We start from the raw sequence: 23,662 nt of genomic DNA, 5'->3' as shown, positions 1-23,662 counted from the left end.
GTTACATGAGACTTTAGATACACACACACGTGTGCTTAATCAAACTCAAAGTTTATACATTTCTTAACCTTTTTTTATACGTCAAGAAATTGAATTGATGGATGAGATAGGTAGGTACTATTGCTTTATTTTATTCTTCTTCTTTTTACTTTTGTTTTAACTTTTAGAAGTCATAGATAGGATTTGCATGATCCATTTTGTGCAACAAAAAAACATGCAGTTCCTATGACTTTGTCTGATCTGTAACAATGTATGAGAGCATGTTACAAATTACTACTACGTTAGACTAGATATTTAGATGTCTTTGCCAACGTTTAAAATGAATGTTGGATATGTCATGGCACTGGATTTGGAAATTGGATGTTGGTAAAGGTTATGTAACAAAAGTATTGAAGTACAAATAATATTAATGAAAAAAAAACTATATATCAGGCTTTTGATGAAAAAATATACAAACTGTAAATCTGTAATGAAAAAAAAAATTCCTTGAGATACACTTATGAGTATTTTTCAAAATTGAATTGAGGTCATGACTTTAGATGATTCACAAATAAAATCAAGCAATTCATTGATTATTGCGTGTGATAATGTGCATGACTATTTTATTACAAGGCAAGTAAGGATCAATTGTGCAGAATTCTAGTTTTCAAAAGTTCATCAAAAATAAAAATCAATTGTGCAGTACTTAAATATTCCAACTTTTTAATGTGGATCGTCGTCGCCCATCCCTTTATTTCCTCAAATAAAATCTCAATCGTTGGATTAATCTATAACAATATGGACCATCAATTTACCTCAAGAAACCAATATCAGTGGTTACCACCAAGTGGTCCCATATTTGAATATTTGATCAGACAACACTAATAGTCCCATCTCAAATAATCCAATAATTTAGGCACAAAAGATATCCTATCCTAACAACAATGTAGGCTCAAGTGGTGTAAAATGTTGAAAAGGTTAATACACCAATAGAACATTTCAGAATTCTCCTGAAAGAATCAAAAATATGAAAGTAAAGAAATATTGTTGAGCAAAAATTGGCTTGAAGGATATCTGTGAAGTCAACCTTTCCAAGACTTCAGGGTCATAATTGGAAACCTCCACAAAATAATAATTGATACAAATCTCTCAATAACATGATCATTGCTAATTAACCATCAAGGTAATGGGATTGAGAAGCAGCAAGAAGTGCAGCACCAGTGCCTGAACCATCATTAGAGTGTTCAACAACAATACTATCTGATAAATCTTCACCAACCAACTCTTTTAGTGTATTCTCTAAGCACTTTCTATACTCAGTGTAATGCTCATACAATCCACCATCCATGGCTATCACATTCTTGTTACCCTCGCCGTCACTGACCGTATCTTTTCCCAACTTCTTCAGGATTCCCAAGATGCCAGCAGCAGAAAGACGAGCACCGCGGGTTGCAACGATATTGCAAAGCTCAACAATCGCCTTTCTTACTACCAGGGAGGTATTAGATATCTAATAATCAAAAATAGGGAAACAAAGTTAAATTGATAAAAGTTTTCATGGCGACCTTTAAAATTTCGGAAGTCTCAACTAGAACGAAAATATAGAAGTGTTTAATATGTGTGAAGTTAGGACTCGAATTATATGCACATAAGAACTTCTATTAAATGTCATTATAGTTTACAAAATTATACACACTATAAAAAAAGACTTATTGGAAAACATTTATCTAAACAAAACAGAAAATTTCACGTACCTCGAAAATGTTCTTCAGTTTGCTTTCAACAACATTGAGATCAGCAGATGTATCATGATGCATGGCAGACATGTCAGGTGTTCTGCAAATCCAATATGAATGATCAAGATAAAGACTGTTGATGACAATAGGAATTCAAAATTCCTATTAAATCATGACTTGTGTAAGCAATATTAAAACACTCCAAGACAAATCGGTGAATGCTAAAAGAAAAATCTTCTGTTTGGGGACAAAATTGAACTGGGAGTGATACGTTACTGACAAACTGAACTTTGGCAGAAAAAATTGAAAGCAGTGTAAAAAATCCTTTGCAGATTCAGTAATATGCAATTAAAGAACAACCACCCTATTCCAAAGAGGGGTTATACTTTTTGCTTCAATTGCTAAGTGTTTACCTCATAGAAGATATTTAACACAGATAAATAATGACAACAACAAAAATTTGTTCCTCTCTATTGCCTCTTTGCTTGTGTTTTCTTTATTTTTCCATAAAGGAGATGCAAATATGTACAACTTAGTGAACTTGTTACAGGTATAATATAAAAGCATTCATGCGTCTTCATTTAACAGCTTAAGCGTTTAGAATAGTTGGTTCATGTTCATCATATTGTATTAGAGCCTCTATGACCAAGTGGTCAAGATTCTAGACTTCAATCCTTATTTTGTTGCTCAGCTCTCCTAATAAAAAAAAAATCAGCTCAAGAGACCAGTGCAAAGGGATGTTGCATACTTACATATAGAGTCGTGTAAAGAGATATAATATATAAAACCATTCATGCATTTTAACTTGACAGTTTACACTTTTGAAATAGCCTGTTCGTGATACATATAATATTCAACTTCATTGTTAATGGTAAACTATGAAGCAATCAATGATGCAATATAATTAAAACTGAATAAACAGAGTAGCTATTAAAAAGTATAAGTTTGTACCTTAATATGAATGGAACTTTCAGTTTTTGAGGAACAGTCTCGCCAAAAAAGAAAGCTTCTTCAGCCATTTTGCATAATACTCTACGAACAATTTCTCCCAAGTACATTCCGGAAATTATCTTCTCAAAAATCTGAGTATGGTTTGAAAATTTCAGGAAAAAATGAATAACCTCATTTATAGGCAAATAAGATGGAAAGTGGAGGAAACGCAAAGACACCTGTTCACCAGGGTTTAAACTCTCAGCATCTAACGCATTATCATACTCCGTTAATGGAAGGTGCGATGACAGGAAGTTTCCCCATTCCATGTTGATAACCTACAGTAATCTCGCATATTTGGTGAAGCTTCAATACTCATTATGCTTTTTCATATCAAATAATATATGTAGTCATTGTTAAAACTACACACTCAAGCAAAGGGACAGGAACTGCTTACCATTTCTCCGGACTTGGGCAAAGGACCGTGCCATTTTGGTATTGCTTGAGCATTCTCCACATACGCTGCATTTGTTCCGGTACCTAAAATAACGGCAGCCATGACATCTTTGTTTGTATATCGGCCACCAGCTAATGTCCCAACTGTATCATTGACCTAGTATAGATGCTGAATATATAAGTACAGAGTCTACAAACAAAAATAATAATACTCCAGAAGATTTAAAAATGCTGTCATTTAATGGACTGCATAAGAATCCAAAACTTCAATTACCAAAGCTGTTATGTGCATATCAAGACCTTGTCTCTCAATTGCTTTACTCAATTCAGCAACAACATCCTGACCAACCTATGTAAAACAATAAAACTAAGTATAAATGTAAAGGTGAAAGAATATCACATTTCTTCAAAATAGATAGTTCTAACAATAGGAACAACTAATTCATAACAACTTAAAGTTAATAATGAATTTATGCCCCAAGTATATAAACTACTTCCACAAACAAGTTTATATTCATCTATGCTGTCTTCAAAAATGGAAGAGATATAGAAATTTAATGTAAAAGGCAGATCATACTGACAAATTTTGAACCATGAACTGATGATTTATATATATACTGGGAACTCGTGAACATATCTCTGGTAAGCTGTGTAATGCAGTTAGATGATAAAATAATTTGTGATGAAGTAGTAAACTCAAATGTAAGCCTTGTAATTGGAAATATAGGAGTTAATCATCAACAATTATATCTCCGAATTTCTACAATCCACAGAGAAGGGGATAAGCAGAAAGAGTGCAAACTCATCAAAGCAATCAGGTTTCGGGATTTACTGCATCATCGATGTTGAAGCCTTTTGTCCACTTGATAAGGTTGCCGGAAGCAATTGACGTTTGCATGACAGGAAAGGAAAAAGTAAAACCTAGCTCCCTCTTTCTACCTGGAGGAACTTGGAAATCTTGACTTTCTTCATTAACAAACTTTGCAAGTTCTGCTGCAATATAGTCAAAGAGTGCCTGAATCACATTTTGTTTAGATTGGTCATGTTTCTTTCTCATATGACTGGATTGAAGCAAACAACAAATTTTTAGGAAAAAGAGTAAACAACAATTGTTAGGCATAAAAAAAGAAATTTAAATTGATAGATGAAAAAGTGCTTACAGTTGATGTCCCAACCATCAAATTAGGAGGAATCGAAACCTCGGTAAATTCTCGACTAATAATACCACCATCCTTGCCACCGAGTTGCATACGTAATACACGGAAGTTAGTCCCTCCAAGATCCAATGCATAAAATAGTCCTTCCTCATTCCTAAAATAGGCAGGGATGCATAGGGAAACAAAACATTATAGTATTTTTCCGTCTATAAAATTTCAATCACACACCACTACAAACATGAATAGCTAATGACCGATACAAATAATAACTTCCCTCCAGCACAAAAGCAAATTATTAACATTGCAATTGAACAATAAATGGGCAAGAATAGTTAGAAGATCATGCAAGCCTCAATTAAACACTTACTCAACAAACATTTCACATACCATTAAAATTCAATAAGCTCTTTCCGTTCGGATGTGCACTTTACAACAAAGCAATCTACTTCAACAACATATGTTTTCGATGTAGAAAAAGAATTTGGGTTTGGCATGGACCTATATAATAGCACTAACACTTCAAATTGAAGTCATGTATCATGTTCAACACTGAAACACATGGTTACATTCAATTCAATCACTTTCATTTTCTCAAATTATCACCAATGTCTTCAACATCTGTGCCGTGTTTGGCGTCCATATTTGAGTGAGTGTTTCATAGATATGAACATATCATAATTCATAAGCTATTTTTATAAAATCTTCTAAAAAAATACATCATAAGGTAAAAAAAAAAAGCAATATACTCTAAATTAAAAATAAGCACTTTGATGTTACCAAACAAATGAATCTACCACCTCAACGATATATATAGACAGAAATACAATACAATAGAAATGAATTTAGATTGATCTAATAACATTATTATAGATAATAAAAAAAAAAATGAGAATATAAAGGAACAAAAAAAAATGAAGGTGATTATGATTGGATTAAGAAAACAATACCCTGTTGGAAGATTATGAACGAAACTGATGAGCATTTTGAGCTTACTACCACCTTCGGAAGCAAGACCGGCGTGCATCTCAACCGTCATTGCATCTGCAACCTGTTTCAGCTTCCACGTCGGAGTCGCACATTTCTCTTCAAACTCTTTCAATATCGACATTGCTTTTCCCCATCTCCTTGATTTCTTCATGTGACGCTGTATTAACACTGTCGCCACCGCACATGCCGCCGTTGCGCCGATCACCGTCGCACACACCACCACCTTCCCCATTTTTTCAATTTTTTTATTATTATTATTACTATTATTATTATATTGGGTTTAAATGTTAATGTTGTAAAAATAAGAAGAATGCACAAACACCAAAAAACACTCGCACACTCTCTTTATTTATCACGTGTTTTAATAATTATATTTATTTGTTACTATTCGTGCCAAGTACCCTTAAAGCCATTATAAAGAAAATGAAAATTATAAATTTTGTATTACAACAACAAATTTTAAGTTTTAAATTTTTGAAAACACCTTTCAGTGCATTCTTAATATAAAATTACTACTTTTATTATTTAACAAGTGAAAATTGATTAATTAATGTCATGATGAAAATTAATTGATTTAAATGTGAGGGATATCAAATATGGTATCTTAGTGTTAAGTGTTTTGGCTAATTACGGAATGGAATAACGAATTCCATGTAATAATTAATTAATTAATTATAGTTTAGGTAATTTTGTTTATTTAAATGAAAATACATTGAATGATTATGTTATGATATTACAATGCTTAAACTTAGAAATTTTGGTGACTGGATTAAATTAAGATGACGGTGACATGTGTAAGTATCGGGTAAAGGAAGCAAAGAAGCAAGCAATAGCATAATTTGATTTTAAGTTTGGAACAAGACAATGACAAAAACCAATAAATTGTCCGCACACGAACAATATACCTAATCCTAATCCCGTGTTAAAAGATTGGTCAACATCTCGGCGTTTATGGGTTGTTTATTTTTAAATAGAAATAGAGAAAATAGGATCTGCATCGTCAAATATAAAATAATTTTATATTCACATTCAATAATATTTATGTATTGTTATATTATTTAACTACACTCTATTTTTATGTGACACAGAAGAATAATTAATTTTTATTCTTTTAATTAAACATCACACTAATTATTTTGAAAAAGAAATTTCAAATTCAGATATGATTAGTCATTACTAGACATAATAATTATGATATTAGACTTTGAATTTAATTCATATATATTGATAATGTTAAACTTTTTACATTGTGATTCAATTAAAATCATCACATATCAATCATAAAAATATATGACTTTGTTCATAATTACATTGAAGTAGTTGACAAAAATACCATTTTCTCTTCACCATTAGGCCAATCCAACACTTCATCTTTAGGCCAAACCAACACGAAGATAATTTCGATCTTCGACCATTTTGTCATCATTGCAAATAAACGTTGCTGGAGAGAACTGATAACCGATTGAGGTGACTCATATTGACAACTGCATTGCATTGTGATAATCTGTTTTAATATTAACCATTTTATAAATAAACTATGACATAATATAATTGTAAAAATGTATATCCAATGGTAATTGTTGAAGCCGGGTCGACAAACACTCTTCAACCTTACGTAGAAACAAACATGGTACACGAATACACGTAAAAAATCCATTGACGATTTATAGTGACTAATTGTTTAGATGTTACACATACAATAGAAATTAGAAACATAGGAAAGAGATGCACACAAAGACTAGGTTCAGATCAAAGGTTGAGTTCATATATAACCTCGGAAAGTACAACAATCAAATATAAGGTCCTCTTTGCTAGAAAAAAGAAAACACATACATGATCATATCCCCCACCCTTCTCTCCTCCCCCTCTCTCAATCTAAAATGCAAAAGAAAATAAAAATAAAAGAATACCCAAAGGGACGACAATAGAAAAGTACATCATTAAATGCCTTTTAAAGTATGCCCACTAAGTTCAGCAAGAATCCCTAATAAACTCTAATGAATGAAGTCAGTTTAGAGTCAACATTGATACCACAAAACTCAAATCATCAACTGTACAAAACACCAAAGAAATTCATGCCCCAGATCTTCAGATTCATGCCAATCAGTCGCAATGTTGAAGCAAGCTTGGTTGACAAGCAAGCCTGAAAAAATTAGCAAAATGAAGGCCAGCATTTAAATTAGTACTTACCAAATTACTGGCTTTCTCCTCTATCTCTCCATGTTGTCGATTTACCGAATGATTTAGCCAATTGAATTGCTGGATATCTTACGCGGTTGATGTTAAACTCAGTCTCCTGTTACATATAAAGGCAGAAAAGACAGCATAAAAACAAAATAAAAACAGATAAGCTCTGAAGAAGAGTAACTGTTGAACTTGAACATGCCTTATTGCTGACTTTTGCATAGCTTCTGTATGAAAGCTTTCCTTAGAATCAAGAAACATCCCCGACATTGCATTTGGCTTCACAGCAAAGCCCACCAAAAAAGGAGAAAAGAAAACAGAGGTAAATTGGTAAGTAAACAACATTGCTCACAATAAGCAAACCAAAAAAAAACAGTTGAAATGATAGAAAAGAGATGCGCAAAGCTTTTGCCACAAGCGCTAGTGCCCCTTAATTTCTGAAACTAAGATGTTACGGCAACTGTGAAGACTGAAGATAGCTTATTGCCAGTGCAGTTTGGCTTCCCAGTACTTCACAGAAGACCTAAGCACATAGTAATAGTAATATGGGGGAAAATAAGAATTTATCAAATTGCTCGGTATTGTGCTAATGAGACAACAGAAGAGATATATCGAGTCACTGTAAAAATGGAAAACAGTAAAATAAAAGTTTGGAAAGGAATCAAAAGCCAAAACCTCCAACTGTGTCTGTAGCCCGTCTTGTAATACTTCATTATTTCCACAGGTCAATATATTGTGGTTTCCAAGTTTTACAGAATCTGCCCTGTAAGTGGTATCCTCAAATCTACAATTGGTTGTTGCCTCAACAGCCCTTGTGTTGTCCTCAGCATAACCTGCCACTGATACAGATCGAATATCTTCAGGAGAGCCACCGTCACTTGAAATCGATGTAACCACGCTAGAATTTGATGCACTGCCAGTCTGAGCTTCCGGAGACATTCTTCTATCCAACTCATCTTGCACACTGTTAGATAAATTCACACTCTCAACATTTTTCGACACTTGACAATCAGATACAGAATCAACAGGCATGTCACAAGCACCGAGACACAAGTTGCCTTTTGTCGAACTCTCCAAAGGACGAGAGGGAGAATGCCTTTTCAGTTTAACATCCTGCTTAACCCTGTCATCGTGCTTCCTCTTAGAGTTTCTCTCACCAAGTTCAGACCCAGAAATCTCATTTTCATGAAATGATTTTGAAGGATTCTCCAGTTGTGCTGACTTTGATGGTCGGGTTCGTTTATAACCATCAGGAAATGCATAGCATGGGATTTGCCTTCTACGAACATGAGAAACATGAATATCCATCCCAGGTTTCCAGAACATGTACATATTAACAGAATGCCGAAATTCTTCGACAGTCCCACGTATATCAAACTGCTGGCCTTCTTGAACAGCCTCCCCCTGTTTCCTCTGCAAGCCCATGAAGAAAGCACTGTGTGCACATTGCCTTGAAGCATCAATATACTCCTGAGGATAGGGATGGCACTGCAACTTCCCAAAAGTGTCACGCTCAATCATCAAAGTCAGCTGCCGAAGGCGTGATTCCACCCAACCTTTCCAAGCACGCAAGTCGTCAACATCAGCAGCAACTATGTCAATTTGCAAAAAGTTTTTGTAGCCTTCAAAGAAAATGTACGGTTCAAACAGAGCACTCCAGCAAACTTTATTCAGTTCTATATCCCCAGAGATTCTGTTGCCATATTCAAACTGCTCCATCATAACTCGAAGTGTGCTTGTAGAAACATTATAACTTGAATTCATGCAAGGATAGGCAGGAGTTATGATTGGCATAAGATGAGTTCGATCACGAGGATTTCTACGAGGATCCCACACAGAAAACCCAAGCTCATTCTCCTCGATTGGACATAACATGACAGGATTTGGCCACCGCCACTGTGTATATACCCTAAAGAATCGAGAGACAAGCATGCTTGGAACTGCATTTGGATACAACTGGCATACTCGAGCAACAAGAAGTGCCCAGTTAACCCCACCGAGAAAACCTGTCACCTGAAAAAGTGGACAAAAGAAGGGAATAATTATGAACTGGGTATTGGACATTCAAAGCAAACACATGAATTGACATGGTTAATAAGGGCGGAAAAATTAAAACTCACATTGGAATAAACGCCTCGTCTTTTGGCCCAAAACTTCAAGCACCGGAGTGTGGTTCGAAAGTACTATAACCAAACAAGAAAATGTTAAATAAGAAAGAAAATGCAATAATTAGACAAGCAGGGCTTGGTACAATTAGAAATAAAACCACACGAGAAAAAAATCACCTCAACATTTGGAACAAGCTTTAGAATTTGATCAGCAACCCTACAGCCATTCAAACTTCGAACAGTAGGCTCGTCAACATTGTGTAGAACAGAGACATCAGATATATCCAATTCCTGCTCACAAGATAGAAACGAAATAATGTTCAAAAATATGACACAACTAAGATTTGAATAGGCAGACATCAGTGAATTAAGATGGAATAGAAAATCTACAAGCACATTTAAGCCAAAAAGATTCATTTACAAATAATTGAAATAAAAACCTTATTTTAACATCAGTCATATTCAAAATTAAATAAGCAAAGATACTGATTAGGACTATTGATTAGGACTATTGATTGGGACAAAGTATTCCACTTACATGAGGAACAATCAGGCAAGAAATACTTGCATAAAGAAGGTCGATAGATATTCCGTGAAACTTGAACTTCATAACTGGGACATGAGCATCTGGAACGGGTTGTAGTTCAGTAACTTCATCCACGTTAGCAAGGATATCATGCAATGTGTAGAAAAAATCCTCCTGATGAAGAAATATGAAAGATCAGATGTGAAAATAGAGAATGATTTTGATAAAGCACACATCAGAAAAAAAAATTGGGGGCTCTTAATCTACCTCGCGGTTTACATAGGAAGGCCCAATACACAGTGTATCTAGGTCAGCTCCAGGACCATGAACCTGCATCATCAAAAGAATCAAAGAATACGGGCATAAGTGATCCATAACAAAACAACAGATGCGGTAAATACATGTGAAGCTTTACTGAAGACCATAGTTTTAAAACCCAGACTAAACCGGTTAGACCAAGAACCAGACCGATTAGGCCAGGAACCGGACCACTGATAAGTCCGGTAGTATCATTGGATCTGTAATATCTTTAAACCGGTCAAAGTCTGATTAATCTGGTCAAATCCGTATAAAACCAGTCAACAAGATGCTTTTATTTGAAAACATAATCGCCAAAAATGCCCAGCACTGAATCGAACATGTGCCCTTCTTGTTTGGCACTATATCTTAACCGCTGATACAAGAACTTAATGATACGCATTAGTTGCAACTTCTAATACAGATTTGTTACCTTTTTTAAAAGGCTATCACAATATATATATATATATAGATATATACTTTTTAAATATGAAAAATAATTTTGACTCGTGTAATACATTTATGTATGCAATTTTTTGTCTCGTGTGTTTTAAATATGTAAAATAGTTTATTATTCTTGTGTTTTCCTTCCTTGTGTTTTATCTTTCTCTAACTATTCTACATCTTAACTAGTAAAAAAAATTTAAAAATAAGGAAAAATATGTATCTTTGATGAAACTTGACAGAAGACTAAAGATTTATTAATATCAGATTTTCAATATTATACAACTCCTTCCAAACAAGATTGTCAAAATCTAAACAAAAAGTAACAAGCTCAGTTGAGTTTTAATTCACTGTAAATAAATCATGAATCAAAACATGAAGAAGCTGGGGGAAAGCAAACTCACGCCAAGACGATAAGAACCAAAAGTGACTATGGCAGCATTTGCATCTTCCACCATTTGATCAGTGTATCCCTTCAGGCGAGTAAGCTGCTTCACCCAACTTTTTACTATCTGAAATACAGAAGATAATATATTTAACCAAATTCGATCATACATAGAAGTTAAAACAAGACATTCCCACAAATTATAGAAAATGATAATGAAGAAAAATGATGGCTTCAATAAATGATAATACAAGACTTTATAATCATCATAACAGTGATAGATTACCACCAGCAGGAGAAAGAAAACAAAAATAACTAACTTCGGTAATAACTGACAATGAGAAAATATGTTAGTTTCTCTCAAGAATTAGAATAAAATTATATTTATTGAAATTGAAATATATTGGTAATACATCAGATATATTTATACTAGATTACTAAACAACCAAATCCTATTAGTACTCATATATAACTAAATCCCTATTAGTACTCAGATATAACTGAATCCCTACTATATAACTGAATCCCTACTAGTACTCCTATATAACTGAATCCCTACTAGTACTCCTATATAACTGAATCCCTACTAGTACTCCTATATAACTGAATCCCTACTAGTACTCCTATATAACTGAATCCCTACTAGTACTCCTATATAACTGAATCCCTACTAGTACTCCTATATAACTGAATCCCTACTAGTACTCCTATATAACTGAATCCCTACTAGTACTCCTATATAACTGAATCCCTACTAGTACTCCTATATAACTGAATCCCTACTAGTACTCCTATATACAGCCATAATATATGTTTAACACCGACACTCCTAATTGAAGGTGTGTCCCGGTGTTCGACAAAACACTGACACATTGATGAAATTCAATTAATTCATTTTCTTAAATTATAATAAGGTTAGTGTCATATATCCATGTCATTATCCATGCTTTATAGCCTAATATACAATGATCATCAATATAAGAATATTAACAAAAATTGATATGATCCAATAATAATATTGATCCAGCAATGCAAAAATTATCACATAGCATATATCACACAATTGTCAAAAGAAAACTAAATCTATGTATATATACACCTGTTCAAGTCGTTGAAGGACCTCTTCTCTCTTGGAAGCCTCCTCCTTGCTCTCATATAAACCTGAATCAGCGAGAAACTAGCAAAACCAACAAATAATTTATCAAACAAATTAAACAACAACAAAAATAAAGGGCAAATGATAGAGAAAACAATGAAGAATCTATCTATCTAACAAACCTTCTCCAACTGTTGAGTCTTTTTTAAATCAAGCACTGTTGGACCAGCCATTGAAATTGGCTTCGTAACACCGTATTGTTTTGGTGGTGCCTGAGTAGAAGGCTTCGACGATGCTCCTAACCCTTCAGAACTCCCCATTATCTCAAATTCTCAAAACAACAAGAACAAAAAAAAAAACGGAATTTTTTTTATATCGTTTTTTTTTCTCAAGAGAGAATAATAACTTCTAATTAACCGAAGCCCGGAAATCAAAAACCAACAAAAAAGACAAAACGAGTGACGAATCGAAAACTGGAGGAAAAATGATAGCGAAAAGAAATCGCATTTAACGAAAAAACGAAACCCTAGAAGCGATGAAACGAAAAATTGAAAAGGAAAAAAAAATGAAATGAAACCCTAGATCCCTGAAATAGGGATGAAAAGGGTTGGATCTGAAAGCGATGAAGGGAAGAAGGAAAAAAGAAGGAAAGAAAAAGGAAGGTTTCAGCGAAAGAGAGGGTTGACGGTGCGGTGAACACAGCACGCGGAAACAAAAATAAAACAAAATAGGGAGAGAGAAAGACAGATAGATATAGTGAGAGAGAGAATGAGAGAATGCGATGATGAACGTATAGTAGGTTTTATTTTTTGAGTATTTATTTATAGTGTTTAATTTAATGGATTAATATACAGTTACTGGCTTACTTACTGCCCAAATAAAAGGGGTTTAAGACTACTTGAGTTAGTTACGCGTACATTTTCAATCGTATACTATTGCATATTATTATCTTCTTTTTTTTAACTTTAGATATTTTAGGGGTGGGGACGTTACATGGTCCGCGCAATATCAGCTACGAAACAATTAGTCATCTCTTTTTAAAAAATATAACAAATAAATTATTGATATTTTATTTAATTAATATAAAAAATTCTTTAACAGTATTAACTGTATTTTTAAATATAATTTCTTTATATTTTTTAAAAATTAAAATAAAACATTTCAAATGTTCTATAACAATATTAAAAATTCAGTATAAAAATTTTAATTTTTTAATTGAAAATATACTAGTGTGTATACATTGTAATACCCCAATAACTCAGGATATAAATATAATTCATATTTGTCTTGTGATTTTTTAATTTATAACTAATATTTTTTATCTTATTTTTAAAATATTTGTTGATATGTTTTATGGTATGTTTGTTGTTATTATTTTAGTGATGTTTGTTATATATTTTTTTATTATAAAATAATTACTTTTAAAAAATTATATGTTATATTATTTTTTAAACATTTGTTGAGATATGTTAGGATAAGTTTGTTACAGTTTTTTTATGCTGATTTTTGAAAGAAAAAAAATTATCTTATCTTTTAAATATCTGTTGAGAAATTTTAAGATATGTTATATTTTAAAAAAAAATAATCCATTTTGTAAAGATAATAATAATTTGTGAAAGTTTATGTCGATTTATTATAGTTTTTTTTCGAAAATAAAAATCTAAAAATAATCTAAATACAACTTAAAATGAAAAATTATATTAGTAGTTTTATAAAAATCAATTTTTGCTAAAATAAACAAACACAAAAATGTAAAATAATATATATTATACAATAAAATATAACAAAAATATATATAATGGAATATGTTAGGAAAACGGATGTACGTGCGAAGGTCCGTTGGATTGAGATAATATGCAAATTATTATGTCGTGTATGAATTTAGTATTTCATAAATCAATAACATATAATTACATAATTCAAAATTCTATCATATTTTATATTTATAGTTAGAAATTACATCTTAAATATGAGCTAGATTATAAATATATGAGAACAGTATTTTATTTCATTATCTTTATAAAATATAATTTAAAATATAAAATTGAAATATAAAAAATATAAATATAAAAAAATTATAAAATATAATCTAAAATATAAAAATAATTAATAGAATTTGATCTTTAACTTAAAAATGAAATATTAATAATTAATTTAAAAATGTCTATAATTTTATCACAAGGATAGTTTTATCTTTTTATATAATTTAATAGATTAGTGTTCAAAATTATAGAAATATTAAAATTAATTGAAATTTTAAAATAAATAAAATTTGTATACAAGGATTTTTTGCCACTTATATATAATATATATCATATATTTATTTATAATCTAATAAATAAAACATAATTATTTAGTTACTCTTGATATTTAATTATTTAATTATTTAGTTACTCTTGATATTTAATATATCTTTAATCATAGATTTATTTAATTACTTATTTAATTTTTTAGTATTTTTTAATTTATAATATTTAAAATATAATAAATTAATTAAATAAAAAAACTAATATGTAGTTGTTCACAATGATAATTTTATTATTTAAATATAAATATATTATATTGATGAGCTGTGTATCATGACAAAATAATTTTTTTTATATGTGTGTATCAAACATATAATATGATAATATTTATTTTGTTATTATCATATCTTATCTTTATCTAACTTTATATAATACTTTGTCTATATCTTATCATATCTTATTTTTCAGTTGGTTCATATAAATGTATCTCTATTTAAATCAAAACTATTCTATTTGGTTCTTATAAATGTATCTCTATTTAAATCAAAACTATTCTATTCATTAAATTATTAAAAGCGTGTCAACAAAATATACTTATTTTTATCAATTGGGATGAGTGTGCATTTTCGTTTGAGTCATTCTCTAAACTTTTGTTTTTCTATAAATAAATAGTTTTCACGTCGATTTGATTTGATTTTTCTTTATTTTTTTGTCTATAATGTGTCGCTGATTTATTTGTTGTTTTAATACATCGTTGTTTGTTTCTCATCTTATTGCACTATTCGTTTAATTTAGATGGACATATTTGTTTCGTGTTAATGCAATGTTAGTTGTTTCTTGTCTTGTTGATGTCATAAATATGGAGACATGGGTATTTTAGATAATTTTTATTTTATCATATTTGTAAGTATTTATTAGTAGTAGTTGTCTGCTATTGGTCTAATTGTTGAAAGATTATTTGCAAATACATATTTTTGTTAAAGTTTTAAAGGAGTGGATGTAATCTTTTATTAAAAACAATAAAAATGTAATAATAAACTTTCCAAATTTAAATTTGAGATTGTCGTGTTATACTGAAAAGGTACAACGATTCAACTTTTTATTTTGAAAAAAAAAAAAAACTTTAATGATTTGATGTTTAGATTGTTATTGTGAGCATTTATTTTGTTTCTCAATTTAAATTGAATTATAATGAGATTTCTTTTTAAAAAATAATAAGTTGTGATATATTAATTGTGTAGGCGCTAAATTTTGAAATTAAATATACTTTTAATTTAAATTTTATATTTTAAAGTTTAAAATAATTTATTATGTGAGTGAAAGAAAAAGAAAAATATTAAACACTTTGATCAATCATGTATCCGGTATTACCAATTCATATGTAACTAATATAAGGATGACATTTATATCAAATACGAGTATGACTTTACATTAAATATTCAAATTAATTCTGTGAGACTCTATATTTTTCTAACTAAACAACACATTAATTATCTTCTTTAAAATGTTTTTAAAAGAGATGTTCAACTCTCTCAAGTGAAATGAAATAATTTATGTAATAAGGTGTGTGTGTAACATATGTAGTGCAAAGTCGATAACTATAATAAAATTCGATATAATAATAATATTATTGAATTCTTATTCTTTAGCCAAACTAAGACCAATGAGAATAAGATGAAGATCGCTGCAAAATGAAATTGTTATTCCCATAAAGTTAGAGAACTCAAGTATCCAACCTCCATTAGTGTTGGCCCAAACCCTAATATTGATATAGGTGACATCTACATTTGCTTTGATGGTATAGTTAGACGATAAATCTAAATTATCTCTTATAACCGTCAATTTAATGCAATTTTTAAATATTACTATGGACCATTTTCAGAGTAATGATGAGCTAATATATAAATTTCAAATTTAATTTACTCTTATTGTTCAAAAAATGCGAAAAGAATACAAGTAATAATATATAATACCATATTTAAAAATGTTAAATGTTACAACACCACTTTCGTTGAAACCATACGACCATGTATTCCTCCAAAATGCTTTTTATATTTTCCAAATTATTTTAATTATGTTGTTTTAAAGAGAAATGAAGTACAACCACGTTGTGTTCGTGTGGGTTTGTGGGACAATGTCTTCGTACACAATAGTCGTGCTTATTATATTTCGTACATTATATTATAACAATATATAGATATGATTGATTGAGTTGTTAGAGAAAAAATTGTTGTATTTGTTATAAAAGTAGCAAGTTGTTTGCTGAAGATAAAAAGGGATAGATAGATTAAAAGAGGAGAACGAACACCTTAATAATCGAAAGATTTTAGGATTCTTGGAGTTAAACTAAGTTGCCACAAAATTTGAATAAATATCCACTATTTTTTAGGATTCTTATTTTTCTTATTTAAACTGAATAACACTATTATTTTAGATATAATCTTTTTTGTAACGATGAACAATAAACCTTCTTTTAAGGTTTTAGGTGGATTTTGTAATCATATATATATATATATATATTTTACTAGATATTATTTATCTATTACAGTTTTATTTTAATTATTTTTTATTATTTAATTAAATTTTACTATTACTATAATTACATTATGATTGATCACCTTTTTTATATTTTTTATCAATTAGTTGGTAGGTATATGAGATAACTCAAACTATAAATTATTCAATGATCAGACTTAATTTTAGTCTTCCAATCATTCAAATCATTCAACATTTTTATTTTTTATATTTTTCTTGAATTTAAATTGTGTGTATGACCAAATAAATGATAATTTAGGAAAAATAATATTAATCATGAATGATCAAACAGGTTAATAGTCTTAGTAAAAGAATCAATAATTGAATCAAAATAAACGAATTCGAATAAAACTAAAATTTGGGGTAATCAAATTTACAAGGAAAACTCTTTATACTATTTTCCATTGATTTACAACTGTGTTTTTATTCTTTTTATTTGTTACTTGCTATTTGTTTTAATTACACAATCAATTCGACAATTATTGTTAATCTAAATAATAAATAGCAAAATAGCTCTTGCGGTCTGTTAATTTAATTTCAGTCATTTATATATATTTTCCCAATGCGGTCTTTTATTTAATTTTAAGTAAGAATTTAATATTTGATATTTTATATATTAATATGTCAACAATATTATCATTCTTTTTTTTACATAAACTCTTAAAATTCATGAACATCTTCAAACAGAACTCAAAAAACTAATTATCAATTTTAAAAAAATGCATATATTCATCAAACATGTGGCTCAAATTTTCAAATAAATTTATATATTTATCTCTAACAACAACATAAAATTAAAAACTCACACTTTAAGATTTGATCCACAAATAACCAAGACAATATATTCTTCTTCTTATTTCTATCATTATCAAAAATCAAATATCTAACATAAATATCAAAATCAACAGTAACTTGTTCTCACAAGAAAAATTGTTCGTTTATCCTCAAATGTATATCGTTAAATATCGATGAATGACGGAAAATTAGTGTTCATTGTAGAACACACAATCATGATTTACTAGATAATGTAACCTCTCATTCATATTCGGGGCGTTTCAACGAAGAAGAGAGGAAATTTGTCAATGACACGACAAAGTATAAGTTTGCACCAAGATTCGTTTTGAATGCTTTGAAATAGATAAATAAAGTTAATGTCACAATTCCAAGTCAAATATATAAAGCAACGAGTCCTTATCGATCGTCGTTGAGAGGTTCGTACACATAATTGCAACATATGTTGAAGTTAAAACAACAAGAAAATTGTGTATTGGACGAGAAGATAGGATAATTCAGATGTTGAGAGATATATTTTGAACGCATCCTGATTGTATAAAATTGTTAAACATGTTTCATTTTGTTTTGATATGTGTTAGCACATACAAAACAAATAGATATGAGTTATCATTACTTGAAATTGTCAGTGTCATATCTACTAGTTTGACATTTTTCGGTTGGGTTTACTTACTTGGAACAAGAGCGACAAGATAACTTCATCTATACATTTGAAAAGGTAAGACAAATGTTCGTCTATGAGAATTTAATTTCTAAAGTTATTGTGACTCATAGAGATCATGTCATGATTAATGCTATTAGTGTTGTGTTTCCTACTTCAATTCATTTGCTATGTTGTTTGCATACTGAAAAAAATGTTGGGGCAAAATGCAAACAATAGGTGAAAAATGATAGACAAGATGAAGTAATTGATTTATGAAAAAAAATTGTATACTCGACTAGTGTGAAAGAGTATGATCATCATTTAAAAGACTTTGAGCTAGTGTGTGCCGATATTATTCTTTTTGTTGATTATGTCAAAGATTCATTGTTGACACCTTACAAAGAAAGATTTGTCAAGGTTTGGACCAATAGAGTGATGCATTTAGGGAACACAATATCTAACAGGTATTTTTAAATTATGATTTGTTTTAATTTGTGTTATTTAATTTATTTGTAGAGTTAAGTCTGCTTATTGGAGATTGAAAAACATGCTGCAAACTAATTTTAGTGACTTGTGTAAAAGTTGGGATGTTGTGAATATGATGTTGAAGAATCAAGTATGTTTCATTAAATCGTCTTTTCAGAAAACTATCATCAATGTTGAGCACGGGTAATTCACCATTTTTTCAAAGTCTACATCAATGTGTATCAAGCAAATGTTTTAAAAAAATTGACAAACAGTTAAAGAGGGTGAAAATTGTAGGTACTGACAAAACAAAATGTGGTTGTTCAATCAGGACAACTCATTGATTACCATGTGCATATGAGTTGGCAAAATTGTAAATATCTGATAATGTTATCCATTTAGATAACATTCATGTTTTTTGGAGAAATTTAAGTATTTAGCATGAGTTGAAGGATGAATAATCTTTATCAGAATATGACTTTTCAAAATAGGCGGAAACAATGAAAGTGTACACGAAGAAACAAGATATTGTTGGTCAAAGGATGTTCAAGACAAATGTGCGTGAACTTGTATTTCCACATACAACATCAATATTTGTACCACCTGATAAGATGAAAACCAAGGGAGCTAGTAAAAAAAAAGATGATACTCCTCGTGATGCTTCATATTGGGAGTATATCGATGCCTCTCAAGAATCTGCAAAGCAACCATCTCAACGTTCTGCAAATCAACAATCTCAACGTTCTGCAAATCAATCAGCATAGTGTTCTGCAAGACAACCATCTAAACATTCTGCAAATCAATCAACAAAGTATTCTGCAAGGCAACCATATAAGATACATTTTCCTACTTTTATACATCAATATATTGAGTAGATAATATATGTTGTGTTTGATGAAAATTGTGGGTTTCGTGCAGTTGCAACATTGTTAGGTTGGACTGAAAAATCTTGGCCTTTAGTTCGAACACAATTGGATAAAGAGATTCATCTACATCAAAAATTTTATTTCAATGTTTTTAATGACAATGTTGAATCAGTGAGGAACTCATTTAAAATTTCAGGATTTGGTGCTTAAGGAAAAGATAAGTGGATGACTATATCAGACTTGGGTTACCTGATTGCAACACTATATAATGTCATATTGGTGTCATTGTCTCGTAATCTGAATATGACATTCTTTCCACTAAAAAAAGCACCATCAAAAGAGTCTTCTCTTATCTCTTTACTAGCAATTAGATTCATCAATGAAAATCATTGGGTACAGGTAAAAAATTTGATTGGAAGTATTGTTTAATAAATTAAGGTTTAATATTTTCTTATTGAGATAAATTAATATTTAATATTTTCTTGTTCAAAATATTAAAATAGAAATTCAAGTTCATTATTTATCATACATAACACAATCATTAATTGTCGTATAAGCGACATAACTCACTTAATATGTCATGAACTTCACTAAATGGCGCAACCAAATTTATGGCCCTACGTACAAGCTCAACTGCTCTACGGTCTCGTGCAGATGATGGACCATGTGCAGCAGCAGTAGGTGGACTCGAATGTGCAACAATAGGTGGATGGAGGATCAGAGGATGTAAAACATTTAAGTACCATGCATAGTAATCTGCATTGACTTCTCCAGGAAAAGTCACTACAGAATATATGTTTCGAAAGGCTGCTACAAATGATATCATAATAGTCTTCTACTCATAAACTATATTGTTCGGCATTTGAGGAACATCATGCGAAATGCATTGAATATGACCAAACTGTCGAAGACATCGCTCCGATAGATAAGAGACTAAGACTCCACCACATCGAAGGTATTCGGAGAACATCGAAATCGATACAAATAGATGATTAGCTCGATCATCATCATATGGTGTAAACACTAGGTGTAAGACCCATAGTTTTTAAATCATAAATTATGCGATTTTATGGTATTTTAGTGTTGAACTCTGAGGCTTTTTAGCCAAATTATTGTATTTTAGTGTTTTGTGAATTTAATGCCAAAAATATTTTTGGATCCCCGATTAAATTATTCATCGAGCAATAGTTTTATTTATTTACGTTACGAAGAATTTAATACCGGACAATTTTGTTAAAAATACATCGAGTTGCTGTGTGGTTTGGGAAGTGATGGGTGAAATGACAATTTTATAAAATATCTAGATATTTTTAGAATATTTGTAGTTTGGTTTTAATAATATATATTATTAGTTTAAGTATATATATATATATATAAAGTAATGTATGTATATATATAGACAAGAAAGCAAGCAAGGAGACGGGCACAGAGAAACATAGAAACAGAAACGTGAATCTTCTTCTCCTTTCCTTTGTTTTCCAAAAACAAAACTAAAACTATAAAACACAAACCCCCATTTATTTACTAGATCTAAGATTCCATTCGAGAAGTGGCAGAAGAGAAAGTTGCTCATCGCCACGCTGCGGTGCTAGTGATCTAGTTTTCGACGCGACGTCACAAACTTAAATTTTACCGGAATTAATTACGGTACCGTAATTGCGTGTTAGAGCTATCGTTAAGGTAAGGGCTCCTTCCAAACTTTTAGTTTGCATTTAGGACATTATTTGTGATTTTGTGGAAAAGAAATTTGATGTATTTGATGTGTGATTTTGTGAAAAATGAATTTAATTAGTTTATGTGTGATTTAGTTGAAATTTAATTTAGTTTGTTTTGAGTTCTGTTTTGTAGTGATTGAATCCCATAATATCCACTGTTAGTTATTTAGTTATTTATTTATCTACTGATTGGTTATGAAATTGGGACTATGAGTAACATGTTTGTGTTTTGAATTCATGGTTAGAGTTTTTATATTTCCGAAATTGGGGATTTTGTGATTATGCAATTGTGGATTTTTATATATCCAAGATTGGTACATATTTCTTTTGTATCTATTTGATTGTTGTTGATTTCAACACATTGTTGTGTTGTTGATATATTTTGAGGTCTTGCTTTTGCATGGTGACAGTGACATTTTGGAATTGTTGTTGAATTAACTATGAGTTTGTTGTGGGATATGACTGACCAAACCCATACAAGCTGAATCAGTGCGTTACTTGGTTTGTTCAATTTTGCTGGTTTTTTTTATTAAAGAAAAATGGGCATGAATAACTGAAAATTACAATTTTGTGTGTTGTGTTGTTGTATGTATTAAAAACTTCAGAAATATCTTAGTTCCTGAATGAGCAATATGATAGAGTTTCTAAATGGAAATAGTCTGGAGTGCTTGGAGTTAGTATTGTAGAAGGTAGTGTGCTCAAGTTAAGGGGATCAATCAAATGCAAGTGTGTGGAGATGGGTTTGAAGGTTATTTTTTTTGACAAGACGGTTTGAAGGTTTTTAAGAAATGAAGAATGGAGTTTACTTTATTGTGTATAATTGTTGCTGTTTTTTTTTAGATTTGTGAAGCAGGACATGGAGATAAATTATTTTGGGTTCAATTTTTTAATAAAGATTTTGCTTCTTAAAATAAAATGTTGTCTGATGTGTCCAAAATTGGTGGTTGTTGTTGCTATTGATGTTACCAAATGAGCAAAAAGATAGATTGAAATTAAAAATGGTTAGAGTTTAAAATGTTACTCTTTTAATTACTCTTGGACTGACTTTAAAAAGAAAAAAAAAGGGTTTAAAAAGTTTAGAGTATTTTATTAACTTAAAAATTTCGGTGCTTTAATAGTCGAGTATGTGTATGTGAAATTTGGACAATATTTGTTTTATTCAGTTTTAAGTAAATAATATAGATTATTTGGTTTTAAAAGTTTGGTGTGTGAGAAAGATTTAATTTTAGGAATTTTGTTGTGTGTGGATTAATTTTATTGTGAACAAATTGTTATAAATATTTATGTTTATGTAGTTAGCTCCTTGAGTCTCGAAAAGGAATCGAGACCGTTGGCACCGAGTTAGCGGTGGGGAGAACTTTGGTATATTAATGTTGTTGTGGTGATTTATGGTTGAAAATTTTGAAGATTGAATATGGGTGATTAATGTTTGGAAATTTTGGTGATTCATGTTTGGTGAAATTGATGTGTTCATAATTAATATTATGAATTTTTTTTTAGAAGAAATTTATGTGTGACTTGGTGGAAAATGAATTTAATTCAATTTAGGTGTGAATGGAATTTGGAGTTGTGATTTATGTGTGGTTGTAGAAATTTTAATTGGTGTGAATAAATATGTTTGAGTATGCTCTGTGTTGTGTTTGAAAAAAATCATTAGTGTTAAATGAGTATTAAAAATGAGGAATCTTTTAATAGCTGCATTTACTTAATGATAATGGTGAAAAGAATTAGAGTATGCTCATGCATTTCATAGTACATGGTGACCGCGATGGGGCCATGGTGATAGTGGTGACCATAATGGGTCACAGGATGATGCCATGTGAATTGTTGGTTCATCTTATCCTTGCGGGGATTATCGCGTCGTGCTGATCTATGAGAGATTACACTCTAGAATATGCTGATCTGTGAGCGATTGCACTCTAGAAAATCGTGATGGTCAGTGAGAGACTGCACGCTAGTAAATTGTGCTGGTCTGTGAGTGACTGCACTCTTGTATGTCGTGCTGGTCTGTGAGAGACTGCACGCTAGTAAATCGTGGATCCGTGAGAGAGATTGCACCTTGGTAATTAGTACTGGTCTGTGAGAGGCTGTACAATTATGATTTACGCCCTTCGA

At 30.7% G+C, this 23,662-nt stretch overlaps 2 protein-coding genes across 7 annotated transcripts; both read right to left on the bottom strand.

Moving 5' to 3' along the window:
• Positions 1–789: 789 nt before the first annotated feature.
• LOC101489792 (hexokinase-1-like) lies at positions 790–5,567 on the bottom strand. The gene is made up of 9 exons (XM_004510258.4): positions 5,206–5,567; positions 4,262–4,412; positions 3,934–4,116; positions 3,376–3,450; positions 3,103–3,258; positions 2,885–2,983; positions 2,667–2,797; positions 1,734–1,815; positions 790–1,489 (listed from the first exon to the last, which is right to left on the bottom strand). The coding sequence occupies exons 1-9, from the start codon at positions 5,475–5,477 to the stop codon at positions 1,151–1,153; spliced, it is 1,488 nt and encodes a 495-aa protein (XP_004510315.1). The 5' UTR covers positions 5,478–5,567; the 3' UTR covers positions 790–1,150.
• An 878-nt stretch (positions 5,568–6,445) lies between these two features.
• LOC101490116 (nuclear poly(A) polymerase 4-like) lies at positions 6,446–13,084 on the bottom strand. 6 transcript variants are annotated; one of them, XR_012163855.1, is made up of 11 exons: positions 12,468–13,083; positions 12,289–12,366; positions 11,209–11,316; positions 10,331–10,393; positions 10,076–10,237; positions 9,715–9,828; positions 9,550–9,612; positions 8,105–9,442; positions 7,632–7,708; positions 7,436–7,541; positions 6,446–6,749 (listed from the first exon to the last, which is right to left on the bottom strand). XR_012163855.1 is itself a non-coding variant. In XM_004510261.4 (10 exons), the coding sequence occupies exons 1-10, from the start codon at positions 12,603–12,605 to the stop codon at positions 7,514–7,516; spliced, it is 2,169 nt and encodes a 722-aa protein (XP_004510318.1). In that variant the 5' UTR covers positions 12,606–13,083; the 3' UTR covers positions 6,989–7,513. The 6 variants fall into 6 exon arrangements, 2 of the variants coding, with proteins under 2 accessions (XP_004510318.1, XP_073226760.1); XR_001144487.3 differs by having other exon boundaries at positions 6,446–6,729; XR_012163854.1 differs by having other exon boundaries at positions 7,436–7,708; positions 12,468–13,084.
• Positions 13,085–23,662: the final 10,578 nt, after the last annotated feature.

This window comes from Cicer arietinum, chromosome 7, assembly GCF_000331145.2.
Source record: "Cicer arietinum cultivar CDC Frontier isolate Library 1 chromosome 7, Cicar.CDCFrontier_v2.0, whole genome shotgun sequence".
Lineage (NCBI taxonomy): Eukaryota > Viridiplantae > Streptophyta > Magnoliopsida > Fabales > Fabaceae > Cicer > Cicer arietinum.
The sequence above is the reverse complement of the archived record's forward strand: the minus strand, read 5'-3'. Positions and strand labels throughout refer to the sequence as shown.

Bases quoted from the DNA above. Each gene is read 5' to 3' on its own strand.
- LOC101489792 (XM_004510258.4), bottom strand. From the start codon at position 5,477: ATGGGGAAGGTGGTGGTGTGTGCGACGGTGATCGGCGCAACGGCGGCA. The intron at 4,413-5,205 runs GTATTGTTTTCT...TGCCTATTTTAG, and splicing joins GTTCATAATCTTCCAACAGG to GAATGAGGAAGGACTATTTT. The intron at 3,259-3,375 runs GTAATTGAAGTT...CATCTATACTAG, and splicing joins ATATGCACATAACAGCTTTG to GTCAATGATACAGTTGGGAC.
- LOC101490116 (XM_073370659.1), bottom strand. From the start codon at position 12,605: ATGGGGAGTTCTGAAGGGTTAGGAGCATCGTCGAAGCCTTCTACTCAG. The intron at 10,394-11,208 runs GTGAGTTTGCTT...TTGATGATGCAG, and splicing joins TTGGTTCTTATCGTCTTGGC to GTTCATGGTCCTGGAGCTGA. The intron at 10,238-10,330 runs GTAGATTAAGAG...TTTCTTCATCAG, and splicing joins CTTCCTATGTAAACCGCGAG to GAGGATTTTTTCTACACATT.